Here is a 14,785-nt window from a genome sequence, read left to right on the forward strand (position 1 = left end):
CATAATATGGCTGTTTGTATATCATGTAGTTAGCATTTCTGCTATCATGGAGTAGTCCTTAGAAGACTTACTTTTTGATGTCGTACTTCTTGTCCTTTTTCCTTTTCCTTGCATCCTTTTTCTAGCCGAATACTTCTTGTCAAGGTCTTGTTAAGAACAGAACTCCAGGCGGGCGTCACCTGTCTCTCCTCTGCGCTTGCCTCGTTCATTGTTGTTTTAAACCTTCCTCTTTTGGAAAAGAAAACAACTGGGATGCTTTGAACATCCAGCAGCAACACAACATTTTGCCATGACTACTATTTGGATGAAAAATATGAGTCCAGCATCTACCCGGAGAAGCTTTAGTTTGCTTTGCTTGAGCTGAGAGGGGTCACCCCATGACGTCACTTCTGGAAACGAGACTATCATCCTGGTTGGTGCCGCCGCCCGTAAATGTCATCTCTGCCAATTTACTGTTCCCTTTTCAAAATGGACCAGCATAGAAGATCGTTCCACACCATGTGGAAGATAAGTTGATAAGTCATGTCAGGAAGCCTTGCATGAGAGAAGTGCCACTGCCTACTGCAGCCCCCCCTCCCCCCACTCTTTCAAGTCCTTGTGCAGCACAAAGCACAGCAGCACTTCACCACAGAACATTTCTTAGAAGCAACCCACAAGCTAACCAGAAATGTTTACGTGTGCTCAGCGCGACAGTCGGGACGCCGGTTAAGTAAGAGCGAGCGCTTCCAAATAGCTTGGGGCGCCTGCCAGGTGAAGATGAGTTTCACCTGCCAAGACAATAGATGAAAGCACATATCCCAACCATCTGAAGAATGGCGTCACGAGGTGTGGAGCAGCCCAACCAGTTCCCAGACCTGCACGGACCAGGTGAGCTGAGGGCGCCTTCCAGCTGCCTCCAAACATCCTCCAGATGTTTGGAGTTCAAACGAGGTTCAGCAGCACTGGAGGGTGGAGACCCCGGGGGGGGGGGTGCTCGGAGGACAAGGAGCTCCAAGCTCCAAGCTGAGCGATGACGAAAGGCGATGGAGATCCCCCCCTCCCTCGTCCTGCCCCTCCCCCGTGTGAGTGACGCGCACCTCTCTCCCGCTCACTTAAAAGGCGGATCCGGGTGCGCGCCGAGCCACAAGCGTGCCTCCAGAGAGGCAAAGCGCGCCGCACTCCGACTTGGACAGCTTCTTTCTTTTTCTTTTTGACACTTTCCTGGGGAGGGATGACCGACCATCGCCGCTAAGGAGCGCAGGAGTTTGACCGCCAAGTTTTGTTGAGTTTTTTTGTGCATTGCGCGTTTGGGCACGTCCGTCCACCATCCAGGCGGTGTTGTTGTTCTCCGGGGTGAGTTCTTGCCTCTTTTTCTCATTTCTGCGCCACATCGGATGCGCATCGCGCACACCCGAGACGCGCAAGGCGCCAAATTGCAGTTGTGCCCCCCCACTGTCTTTATCTTTAGCAGCCAAAAAGTCCACGGAGAACTTGTTGCTGCCTGAAATCATCCATTTGACAGGAAGCCGCGATTTTCTTACGCACTGTAGCGGGGCTTCCGTCATAGTCAACATAGTCGAATTGAGAATCTTCATTTTTGGAGAAAAAATACGTGCTTTTGAATGTGTCTTTTTATAGCAGGTGCCCACGCCCCCCCTCCAAAAAAAAGTAGTAGTTAAAGCAAGCTGCTGTTCGCTAAATATACAAAATGCAGATATGGAAATTGGCTGTGATGTAGCTTTTATTTTGGTCTGCTTGATTACTCAGCTCTCCTTCATATGATATGTGAATGTTTGTAAGTGCACATCAGCTGTGACATGAAGCCAACATCTGAAGTCGGCAACAAGTCAGTGGAGCCAATGAGCCTCATACGCACTGTGTGTACTGTGTGTGCTGTGTGTACTGTGTGTACATACTGTTACATGCTGTGTCTATAGGCATGGACAAAGCACTATGCAGTCTATTTCCATGGCGATGCTGGCGCTTCTCAGTCTGGCACCAAAAGGCACCGTTCCCCATCAACATTCACATCATTTATTGGTCATCTTGCACCTCAGTGGGGTGCATGCATCGAGAGCGGGTGGATTAAAGTTATTCCTGCGCCTCGGGACACTGGAGTCGATCACTAAAGGGAGCCGCTCGCTCTTTCTCCCCAAAGCTACAAACTCAAGCACTTTAAAGGTTTTGGTTTGGATATGCAAAGCGAGGTGGGTTCCAGGTGGGTGGGTGGTTGGGCGTGTTATCTTTAATAAAGATGAGCCAAAGCATCAAGGTCGCCGTTTCTGACAGGAGGTAAGAGTTCATGGTGGCAGAGTGCTGTCCTTGGTGCTGAATGCCTACCCGTAGCCGCCTCAGCTGTGTCTATTTTGGAGTTCTTCTTATTTCAGACGTGCATACTATGTTACATTAATGTATCTCACATATACACTTATACAATATCTATATATATACTTACATATTTATACACATACACACACACATATATATGAAGCATACATACACATATACATACATATACATACATACATATACATACATATATATATATACACACATACATATACATATATATATATATATACGTATATACATATATATATATACACACATATACATACATGCACAACACCTCATTACTACACATGTCTGAAAAGGAGCAGGAAGAAGCAAAGCTTATTAAATCCTACCCCAGTTACCAATTCAATAAGTGTTTTTTTCCACACATATAATCACAGAATCTTACATAAGACAAAACATCAAAAGAAGAGTGGGAACATCGGACAACCCAGCAAAACCCCAGGCCATTGCCGAAGCACATCACCAACCCCGCCAGCCAACCCACCTGGCCCCTGAGTGCACCCACCTGGTGCCCAGCACCCCAGCAGTCCTCGCACACCCCGCTGCCCTCCAATAAGAAGCCATTTTGGCTGGACCCACAAGTATAAGTGATCCCTGGGCGGGCCTACATTTGGATGGATTCTTTGTTCTGTCGTTTAACAGACCTCTTCATCGTGCCACCGACATGTCGCTAGCATGTGTTCAACGTGACACCCGATGTCCAACCATCACTGTACTTCATTGTTGCGAGGCTCCACACGGAATGCTCCCTGAAGAAGCACCCACCAACCCCGGGCGCCGTTTTTGAGGCGCTATACGTTCCATGTGATGCTACTCACACGGCCAGATGGAGCCTGTCCAGCAGGCTCCACGTCAGAGAGGGCCTCACTGAGGATGCGCGTTCCTCCTTCCTCCTTCCTCCTTCCTCCTTCCTCCTTCCTCCTTCCTCCTTCCTCCTTCCTCCTTCCTCCTTCCTCCTTCCTCCTTCCTCCTTCCTCCTTCCTCCTTCCTCCTTCCTCCTTCCTCCTTCCTCGTCCAAGCCTTCTCCTTTGTGCTGAGAGGCTAGCAAAACAGAAAACTTTGTTTAAGAGAATAAGTCAGAGGAAGGTGAGTGTGTCACAGTACACATCATCAAGGTTCCGTAGCTAGCTTGGTTTTGGTTTGTTTTGTGTACAGTCGGGGAACAAAATAATTTTCTTTCACTGATCAAGGTCAGGTCAGGGGGGCAGTAGCCAAAGAAGGGAATCCCAAACTTCTCTCTGCCTGGCTTCTTTGTCTAGGTGTTCCAGGCCATGAGAGACATAGTCTCCACAACGTGTCCTGGGTCTTCCTCGAGGCCTCCTGCCCGTCGGACCTGCATCCTGATCAGATGGCCGAGCCAACTCATCCAGCAGTGGTTTTACCGATGGCAGTGCTTCTCACGTTACCTCTAAGGTAGCCTCCCCCTTTTGGCCATCATCTCGTCCGTTTGAGCACCACCCAAAGCTCAGGACCATCGGTGAGGGTAGGAACCTAGGTGCACAGGGACATTGAGAGCTTTGCCTTTGGGATCAGCTCCTTTCCTATAACAGACCGATGCAGAGTCCGCATCGCTACAGACGGCGCATTGATCCGCCTGTCCGTCTGGCTTTCCATCCTTCGCTCACTGGTGAACAAGACCCTGAGGTACTTAGTGCAGGATCTCATCACTCCAGCCTCTTGTGTACGAGAAAAACGCAGATTTTGGACAAACAGCTTGCTGTCTTACTGTCATGATGTGAAAAGGGGAAGCATCATGGTTGTGTTTCCAGTTTTTAGTTTTCCACTACATCACCTCATGTCCCAATTCAGCAAACCAGAATATTATTCATCGGTCGTTAGTAAGTAACCGCACACAGCCCCCCTGAATGTGATGAGCACGGATGTGATGGGAATAGGATGCTTCGGCCCTCAATCGCTCCACTCAACATCTAATCTAATTTGACACCAGAGCAACGTGATGGCCGAGCGGAGCTTTCTCGTCGCCACAGTGGAGGGAATAACATCGGTAACCCCCCCGTGTAGCTGCTTCTTACCTCTCTGGAGGTGTGACCTAACTTGTATCCAGGACAAATGTTATCATAGTTACAGCAAAGAAAACCTGTTTATGACTTTTCAAATACGCCTTTTCTTTTTAGAGCCCTGTAGACCTGAAATAACACCCCTACACTCACTCCTGTTCACCAATATAGTAGTTACCACCTGTAAAATACACCTTTTAACATGATTAGAGCCCTGTAGATCTGAAATAACACCCCTATAGTTACCTTTCCACCTTTATTGCCCAATATAGCAGAGGCAATAAGAGAAAGAAGACATAAGACATAGGAAACCTTTTTACCACCTTTTAAAATACACTTTTTAACAGGATTAGAGCGCTGTAGACATGAAACAACACCCCTACAATCACCTTGACATTCCTTTACCCAATATAGTAGACATCATAAGTAAGCCATCCTAGACATAAATGAATAGGGTCACCTGTAAGCATCAAGATCATACTTCCTGCTGGCTATTGTGTAATCAGTGTAATGTTCCTGACACGGTGTGGAGAACGGTGTAGAGTAATAGTCTACACCTGTTTATGGGTAAGGAGAGATTCACGATGCAGTTCAATGGCATAATAAATAAGCAGAGAACACACACAGCGAACATTCACACAGGAGCTACTATCGGCCACTCTCTACACTTCCACCCTGCTGCTAGCTCTCAGCTAACAGTCAGCCCCATGAGCTGACGTCACACGTCACTTCCCAGGCACCGCGTCATAATGGCACACACAAGTCACAGATACTTTGGCTAGTAAGCAAACAATCAAGATGGCGGGTACAAGCGGCTGAAATGAGTTTTCTCATAGGGGGGCTGGGCTCTCTCTGAGAGATGAGGTAGAGAGAAGCACTGTCGTCGGGGAGAAACTCATAGTAGCAGTGAGAGGAGCCTGATGCGGTGGCGCTGGCATTGGGCCTGGGAAAGCCTCGGATCCGCTGGGAAGAGCTGGACAAAGTGTGAGGGAAGCGTTCCTGTTTAGGCTGCTGTCCCCGCAACGCAACCTGGGATAACCGGAACAAGATGGAGGGACATTGTCAACTGGTGTTCGATATCAAACCAGGCAGCAGGGGGCGAAAACCCACCTCCAGGGGAACTCACCCAGGTTTTCACAGCCTGGTTGTGCAGAGGCGGTCCCACCACATCCAGACCACGCACTACAGATTTATGCTGTGCGTGATGCCAGACCCTCTAAGTGGTTAATTGATTCCATAAAGAACCTGGAACATTGACTTGTTAGCGATCAGAGTGACCTGCTTAAGGTTTTGGTTGTATCGGAACAACCAACACAGGGACAGGCTCATCGGTAGGGACAGGCGGTATCATGTCCATGAGGAATGAGGTCACGAAAAGCCACAACTTCAAGTGTGTTCAACTTTTTCATTTTGATATGAAATGTTGGTCACCTGCTTGTCTTGCTTTGCAGGAACTCCCTGGGGCCACACAAACACATTAAGTGTCTCTCACAGACACACACACACACAAAGCGGCACCATGCAGGAGTCCGAGGCAACCGTGTGTCAGCTGCAGCCCAACATCATCTCGGTGCGTCTTTTCAAGAGGAAGGTGGGCGGCCTGGGCTTCCTAGTGAAGCAGAGGGTGTCCAAGCCGCCCGTCATTGTGTCGGACTTGATCCGTGGCGGTGCCGCCGAGGAGTGCGGCCTGGTGCAGGTGGGCGACATCGTGCTGGCCGTCAACAACAAGCCGCTCGTGGACCTGTCCTACGAACGCGCCCTGGAGACTCTGAAGAACGTCTCGCCCGACAGCCACGCCGTGCTCATCCTCCGTGGGCCCGAGGGCTTCACCACCCACCTGGAGACCACCCTGTCAGGAGACGGGCGCCAGCGCACCACGCGGGTCACGCGGCCAGCCTTTCCAGCCTCCAAGTCCTACGAGCACTGCTTCAGCTCTGCGCAGCAACAGGTCAACAAGGAGCCCCAGCTGAGGGCCATCGAGAACCTCACCATGCAGAGGGGCAGTGTCCAAGCCCAGGACCCCACGAGGGACAGCAGCCGAGGAGCCCTCTTGTGTAACGGGACGGAGGAGAACAACGACCTTCTGCAGGAGATAGAGCCGGTGCTGCGGCTCATCAGGAGCACCAAAAAGGAGCTCAACGGTGAGGGCCAGAGGAACGCCGGACAGGATGCCGAGATCCAGGTGGCCTGGTGAGTCGAGGCATTGGCATTGCTATTCTTTCACTTCTGGATGACGAGTTTTATGATGAGGTTCAACCAAACAAACAGGTTCTGCTGTAGCATGGTGCGCTTTTCCACATGCCTGAGAAGGACTTGACTTGATTTCTAGACACCTGCCGACCTCATTGTCCCCACCCTGACTTTTTACCAGTTTAAAAAAACATTTTCTCTAGTATTTCAACCCTGCCAATAATGTTATTGTTCCTCGTAGAATTGGAATGACAAAATTTTCTTGTTGGGTTTAATCTTTATTCATGTGAAATGACCACTGATGTTTGGCACGATGGCGTTCGCATAACAAAGCAACAAGGAACCAAACGCTGGCAAAAAGGAGCATGAAGAAGCAGATCTCATTTGGTTGCACACCTTCCCCGTGAGTCAGCAATTATTGGTTGCCTGCGGCAGACGTGGTTACGCCTCACAGAGTCAAGGTGGTATTTTGATGTGAAGAAAGAGAACAGCAGCGTAATTGGCCGTGGGATGTTGCACCATTCCACAATCCCAAGAACTCTAAGACCTGGTATACTTCCTCATTTGTCCTGGTCAACTAGCTCTCTGGAATCTTCCAGGTTAGGGTCATCCTTAGGGTCATCCTTAGGATCACTCTTAGGGTCATCCTTAGGGTCACCCCCAGGGTCATCCTTAGGGTCACCCCAGGGTCATCCTTAGGGCCATCCTTTGGGTCATCCTTAGGGCCATCCTTTGGGTCATCCTTAGGGCCATCCTTTGGGCCATCCTCAGGGCCATCCTTTGGGTCATCCTTATGAGCCATGCAAATAAGCAGACAAGATGAGATGGAAAGTGCAAGGAAGTCCCGCCCGAAAGAAGATGATTTAAACCGGGCGTGTCCAGCAAGGGTCACATGGTGACAAATGAAAGCATGCCACTTTTCCACTTTGATATTTCGCAAGGGGGCACACGTACACGCCCTGCGCTAACTAACAAGTTCCATATGCCATGTCTCATCTTAGCCTTGTCATGGAGGTGAAGAAGCATATTGTTACCATCAGCCTCACGCTTTAGTCTTCCATTGCCTTTGGCCATTTTTCAAATCTATTTGAACGGTATTTCCAACTTCTTCTCCAAACTAATTTGACAACTTTATTCTGTTTCTTTCGAAACATCCCAACTAATTTCCAACCTGTGCACTAAAATGACGTGATTTTTTTCCTTCTCATATTACAAGCATATTTATAAAAATGGCATTGCTCACCATAATGTTTGGACTTTTCCAAATATTAAACAAAATGCAACCTGTACATTTTTATAATCTCGAAGATGTTATTTCCGAAGGAATGGGGCTTTTTCCCAGACGGCGGGCTGGGAGTGACGGTGGGCTGGGAGTGACGGTGGGCTGGGAGTGACGGTGGGCTGGGAGTGATGGTGGGCTGGGAGTGACGGCGGGCTGGGAGTGACGGCCAGCAAGTCGTTGCCGTTTTATTGCAGGCTGACGTCATCTTTTAGCCAGTTGATGGAGTCTGTGATTTGAGTTTGGTCGCTGTGGGAAGTCTTTCCGGGGTTGGTGTTGGACGTCTTGTGTTTATTGGCGTCTCGGTTGGCGTCCGTTGTACTCCCGCAACCGATTGAAATCAGATTGAGGATGCCATCTCTTGGAATCAATATCTCATTCTTGAACCGTCCATGCACGGCTGCTCTTCTTCCATAAATACCCTTACGATGATTTATTGCTTTCTGCTGGAAGTGCAGCCGAAAGCAGTTGAGAGGCAGTCAGGTCCTGCTTAGCTAGCCTGCCTAATGGGGCCTCCCATGTGCGTGCGGATGCAGTTTGAAACGCATTTGAATCCCTGGATGATCTGGGAAACATGCTGACATTTGCTGAGTGCGCTAATGAGAGTCGTCAATGACATCTACAATGACGTCTACAATGACATCGCTCTCCTTTACGTCTGGGTGACCTCCTGGTTCCCAAGCCATGGACGCATCATGACGGCTTCCAAGAGGATGGATGGAAGATCTGCACTCTTGTAGTGCTGCCTGGTTTCCTGGAGTCATGCCATGGGGGCGAGGAAACAAACGCTTCTCGCCTACCCTCACCATGGTCATGAGCTTTGGATGGATGGATGTGTGGAATGTAGCGGATGTTAGAGGATAAAAAATCTATATCTGAGGCTCTGGAGCAGAAATGGTCACTGAAGGTGGAAGATCACGTCAGCGACGCAAAACGACGCCTTTGGGTTTTGTGTTAAGAAATACAGGACATTGTTGATGTTTGATGTTTGAAAGTGTATTTAACCACACAACATGAATGTTGGCCTGGTGTGTTTACTGTCAAGGCTTGGCTGCACCCATGCAGGATGTGGTGCACTAAGGTCCCTGGGTGGTACCAGGACCCAAAAGTCTCAGTTGTTTGAGGTTGCCAATAAAGGATGGCCGTCTGATGGAACCTACACGCACAAAATAGAAATACTCAAAAATACACTTGCACTGTTTTCCTGCTTGTTTATCATCCAACCGATGCCTCCCACATTCAGGCGGAATTTTAACATGTGTAGCAAAGCCTGACCCTTTCATTATTTATTATCATTATGATAGTGAAGGTCACAGGTCGTATGACACGACTCAAGGTGCTGTTCTGTCTTTCAACTCTCCTGGCAAAAATACTTTCCTCAGAGGTGAGGGTTCTTGGAGGTCACCCAGAGGGGGCGGAGGGTGGAATGAACTAGTTAAAAGATAGTAGCCTGTTTTGGGTTTTTCATGACTCCACAAAGGCCAGAGCTCACCACTTCCAAAGGAAGCTTTTGAACACCTCTTCTCTCAGAAATGCTCACGGAGAGCCTTTGGCAACACAAGTCATGAAAAGCAACCTATTCCAGTCCTGAGAGACAGAAAGGTGCATGGTGGGATTCTAACACGTACAACCATGTGACTTCCAGGGACCTCACCGTGGGAAACGGCACCTCACCCCAGCTGGCTTCCGATAACAGCAGGAGGCGAGAGAACATGCCGGTGGTGCTGCACAACATCCAGACCGAGCAGGTAAAAAAACACTTTGTCCCCGCCTCAAGGGTCTCTCCGCTCTTTCAATGATGAATGCGCGTCCACGCTTGTCCCTCCCCCTCCACCCCCGGTCCTGCTTGCGGCGTAATCCTCCCTTGTGCTTTTAGGAAGTGAGCACGCATATTTGTGTTGCCTCGTGGCTCATCCTAATAAAGCCCCCGCTCGCCGTCCAGTCACCTCGGCATTCGATCCTTCCGGCGACAAGCTGCTGCGGCATTAAAGCCAGATTACGCCTCGTGCACTGGAGGCTCCGGTCACAGGTCTGAGTGTCTGCGGCCCGGATCGCGTTCTAATCCGCACATGCTCCGTGTTTATCCACCCACTTGTCCTTGCTACCCCCCACCCTCGCTCTCTGTCACATGAAACAACCCCACATCGCAACTGCAATAAAGGGTTAGGGGGTTCAGGGTTAGTGGGCTAGGGGGTTCAGGGTTAGGGTGTTAGGGGTTCATGGTTCGGGGTTCAGGGGGATAGGAGGTCAGGGGTTCCAGAGATTAGGGGGTTCAGGGTTAGGGGTTCTGGGTTAGGGTGTTAGGGGGTGAGGGGATGAGGGGATAGGGTGTTAGGGTGTTAGGGGTTCAGGGGTTCAGGGGTTCAGGGGGTTAGGTTTTATGATCCATATGATCCAGGAGCCATATGGTGTTCTTGGTGGTGTGTGACCATGTGCTTGTGTGTGTGTGTGGTGTGTGTGTGTGTGCGAAGGTGTGTGTGTGTGTGTGTGTGTGAAGGTGTGCGTGTGCGTGTCCAGTTTGCAGGAAGCCTGACTCACGCAGCAGGAAGTTCCGTCACTTAGTGTTTAATTTGATCAAGTCAGACACTTGGTTCAGGAAACGTTATCTTATTCCAGGCTGCAATCTAGTTTCTCACACTCTGCTGAAGGATTAACCACGCTTCCACCCCCTCCCCAACACACCCACGCGCTCCGGCCCCCACCCCGGGTAAGCCTGCTGCATAATGTATCGTGTATTTAATAAGGCTGTTGCAGAGGAAAAGTGGCAGGATGTTCCATCGGATTCCAGAGGCGAGTTGATTATCCATTAATATTCGTCCGTGCCGTATACCCACCACGTCTGAGTCATCACTGAATAAGGCAGCAGCTCTCCAGCTGCGCGCCTGACATGTCATGCAAATCGTAGCGATCCATACAAATATTTCATCATGTTTGCCAGCCTGTCGTTCTCGCTCGGCCTCATCCTTGCCCGTTTCCCGTCAAAAGTTCTGAAAAAAGTTTGGTTTGTGCGTCAAGATAGCCCACAGGACTTCGCTGATGATCAGTTTGACATCCATCATCTTCTTCTACGCAGCTTTGATGTTGCGTTTTATTGCAACAACTTTATTGCTTTATTTTCTGGATTTTTTCATTGCAACAGGAGCTCAGCATGTTTGGAATTACAGCAATCCCTCCTTGAGGTCGCTCAGTTGCTTTCAGACCCGACAGTTACATTGGTATTAATATCATAGACAGAATAAGAGCAAATAAGCCATGTAAGTCATGAGTGAAACTCCTGCTTGAGCACAGTGCCACCGTTAATGTGTTGCCTGGTGAACCTTAGGGAGGAGTCTAGTTAATACTGACACCGAGTGGCCAATGTAGGGTACTACATTCACCATTAGAATGCTTCTTCTTAGTTAGCTCACTGAGGCTTTGCTATGCTTGAATCACCTGACACTGATCATCTTACATATGCACATATGACTACTACTACTACTACTACTACCAATGTACATAATAATACATGGTACTAATTAAGGATCGACCGATACATTGGGCGGCTGATATATTTTTTCCTTGTATCGATATCGGCCGATACGCGCGTGGGTTAGCCGATGTATTTTTCCACCGCATGATTTACAGTCAGGCATCCGCCGGGGCAGCTTTGTGTTGCCCAAAAACATCACATACCAACGCAACAGACGAATAAAAGCACTCTCACTAGTTGAGCAGAATAAGAATGAACAACTATGCAACTTTAAATGCGTGTCGTCTTATGTGTGTGCGCTCTCTCCGCGCACGCACACGCACACACAGAAGGAATTGGAGCAGCCGTGTCTGCTTATGAGAGGTCTTTATCGTGCACAACACGAACTTTAATGATGAGAGAAATATTTTATATATCGTACTAAATTGTGTCAGTGTATGTGTGTGTGGAGGTGGGGGGGGGTGCGCGTCACGCTGCGGATGAGCAGTCATCACATCGATGCTAGATAAATTTTAACTACTATAGAAATGTTTTGCACATGGTTGAATATTTATTCTTTTTAAAGTTGATAATGCCGTTTAAATGTGTGTTTAAGAAAGCTGAATCCTACTGTGTTCAGTGTTCACATTTCAATAAATATTTGTTTAAACATGAGACCTGTAATATTTGTTCATGGTAATTTTTTTCATGTAAATGCTTTTGAGGGATCAAAAGCAGTATCGGCCACAAATATCGGCCCAAGCAAAATCGGCCATCGGCTGAGGGTGATGGAAAAAAATCGGTATCGGCATCGGCCCCAAAAAAACCATATCGGTCAATCCCTAGTACTAATAATAGGCTGTATCCATCCTCAAACTGTCATAATTTATTCATTCACTTTGGTGGTTTGGCCAGAGAGCAATAATTTGGAGGGATGATTGAACATGTTTGAAATGAAATCATAAACAGCAAGAATAAAAAATAGCTACAAATGATTATTATTACTCATGTATTTTTGTAATAAAATCATCAATAGAAAATGTATTGTCATCATAAATTAAATAGAAATTGACAGTATATTTTCCATTTTTAAAAACTTCCCGTCTATTTGAATGAATACAAAATATATTTTATTCCATATTATTAATCATAACAATATTGTATTATAATTATTTTTACAATATTCAAATATGTTATTTAATGCTATAATATTATATCTACTTGTATTAATAACTTGTATTATTATAACGGCGGTCGAGTGGTTAGCGCGCAGACCTCAGCTCGGAGACCCGAGTTCAATCCCACCCTCAGCCATCTCTGTTTCGAGTTTGCATGTTCTCCCCATGCATGCGTGGGTTTTCTCCGGGTACTCCGGTTTCCTTACATACTAGGTTAATTGGCAACTCCAAATTGTCCATAGGTATGAATGTGAGTGTGAATGGTTGTTTGTCTATATGTGCCCTGGGATTGGCTGGCCACCAGTCCAGGGTTACCCCGCCTCTCGCCCGAAGACAGCTGGGATAGGCTCCAGCAGCCCACGCGACCCTCGTGAGGATAAGCGGTAAAAAATGAATGAATTAATGTATTATTATAATATTTATTGATAATAATGAACAATAGTGGCCGAGTGGTTAGCGCACAGGCCACACAGCTAGAATGAATGAATGAATGAATATATGATTGAATGAATGAATGAATTAATTAATGAAAATCAAACTCCGCCCGCCACCGCCCCCCCAGCCTGAGGTCGTCCGCTTTTTGTGAAGACAGGAAATGACAGCGAGGCCCCAGCGAGGAGATCCATGATTGCATGGCTGTGACTAACAATGTCTGATGAGTGCTCAAGGTGTGCAATTGATTACTGTGATGTTTGTCAGGACTGCAGGGTTAAATTGCAAGCCCCCCATCAGTCAATGGCCGCTGGAAAGGTTAGAAGCTGATTACATTCATCATGGACTCCAAATTAAAAGCCCAAGTCGATGGGGAGAGATTTGAGCTGAGCTGCAAACTGATCACACAAACAAAAAGCCAATCAATTTCACCCAAGTGCCGACTTCTTCTTCGCTGTCCTCCCCGCAGAGCCCCGCCACAGGAAGGACCTCGCCCACCAAGTCGCTGCAAAACGGAAGCCCCTCCAAGTGCCCTCGCTTCATCAAGATCAAGAACTGGGAGACCGGAACCATCTACAACGACACCCTCCACCACGGCTCGGCAAAGGTGAGGCAAAGAATGCGAGAACGAATGGGGGGGGGGGTCCAATCGATGGGAGTCCTTCCGACACGGGGGTCTCCAGTTAACGTCCGCAATAAACAAGCCTGCTATGTGGCCAAGCTGTTGCTAAGGAGGACGGCCATGCATGTGAGCTGAGAATGAAGATTTCTCCAACGTTCTGCTGAGTGGTGTGGATGTTTTCTTTTCCGGCAAACCAATAAACTCCCATCCAATACGAGGTGTCAACCGTGGCCTCCAAACGGGGGAGGGATGTGTCCAACTATTGACTGAGAGCAGTTACCAGGCAACCAGAAAGATGTCCAGGAAGTTCCTGCGGGCTGTCGGCAATGCTGTTGGTTAAACCCGCCGGTGTTGTTGCCTCGCTTTTCTGAATCAGCCTCAACTCGTGTGCGAGTGCAAAGTCGTCTCTCAGTAACACCGGGGTGTTTTATGTAAGCCTGGGCTGGAGATGGCTGCCTGAAAGAGCGCTCGGCAGCAGGATGAAAAATCTTGGATGTTTCAGATCGTCAGACAAATGTAAACATGACTCAACACTTTTTCAATGAGGCTTTTATTATGAAGGGAGCTCCATGGCCCTGTGGGACAAAGTGGGACAAAGTGATCGGCCCTAAAGCTAATAAGTGGGTGGGCCACCCTTAGCAGCAACAACTGCAATCAAGCGTGATAACTTGAAGTGAGTCTCATCCAGCGCTGTGCAGGAATTGTTGTAATCAGCGGTGATTCCGTTCTAGAATCTAGAAGGTGAAGACGTCTAAGAAGCTCGCTTCCCCTAAAATGTCCCAAATATTTGGTGCTGGGTGAAAATGTGCTACAGTGGCTACATCTTTTGAGGAGAATCAGCTCCTTTTCACAGGTCGCTGGCACCACTTCCTCCTCATTCGCCCCCGCAGCGTCACAGAGCATTGACACGGGTGGATGCTGAGCACTGACTTTTAGGGGGAAGTGTAGAGTGCGTGGTTCCCTTGTACCAAGCTGGTCGCTCATTGAATGAATGCTGGGCTTTGTCCCGCCCCTCGGACGCTCAGCGTCTCTGGGGGTCAGCCCACTGTCCCGGACACTCAGCTTTTGGATGATGATTGGATGACCCGTCTGAGGCACAATCCCTTTTTGATTGACGGGGAAATGAGCCAATCAGAGATCTTGAAGCATAAACCTCCCTGGAGCATTTCCAAGTGTTTCATTCTTTGGTTCTGAATAGAGATTTTTGCTAAAAAGTAGCATCGTGTTTGGTGACTCTCTTAGGTCACTCTGTGGTTTCTTTCCCCGACCAGCAGCAGCAGC

General features: G+C 48.3%; 1 protein-coding gene across 6 annotated transcripts in view; it reads left to right on the top strand.

Moving 5' to 3' along the window:
- The first annotated feature begins 1,120 nt into the window (after nt 1-1,120).
- nos1 (nitric oxide synthase 1 (neuronal)) overlaps nt 1,121-14,785 on the top strand; it is a 42,225-nt gene continuing 28,560 nt past the window's right edge. For 5 of the 6 annotated variants that reach the window (XM_078789559.1, XM_058069600.2, XM_078789556.1 and 2 more), the window contains exons 1-4: nt 1,121-1,332; nt 5,807-6,545; nt 9,470-9,572; nt 13,352-13,489. In XM_078789559.1, coding sequence (XP_078645685.1) covers nt 5,875-6,545; nt 9,470-9,572; nt 13,352-13,489 — 912 coding nt within the window. In that variant the 5' untranslated portion in view covers nt 1,121-1,332; nt 5,807-5,874. Of the gene's footprint in view, nt 1,333-3,596; nt 3,751-5,806; nt 6,546-9,469; nt 9,573-13,351; nt 13,490-14,785 lie in introns of all 6 variants that reach the window. The other variant, XM_078789557.1, reaches the window with a different exon arrangement.

The sequence above is a fragment of the Doryrhamphus excisus genome, linkage group LG3 (genome assembly GCF_037039965.1).
Source record: "Doryrhamphus excisus strain RoL-2023G ecotype Guam linkage group LG3, RoL_Dexc_Guam_v1.1, whole genome shotgun sequence".
NCBI lineage: Eukaryota > Metazoa > Chordata > Actinopteri > Syngnathiformes > Syngnathidae > Doryrhamphus > Doryrhamphus excisus.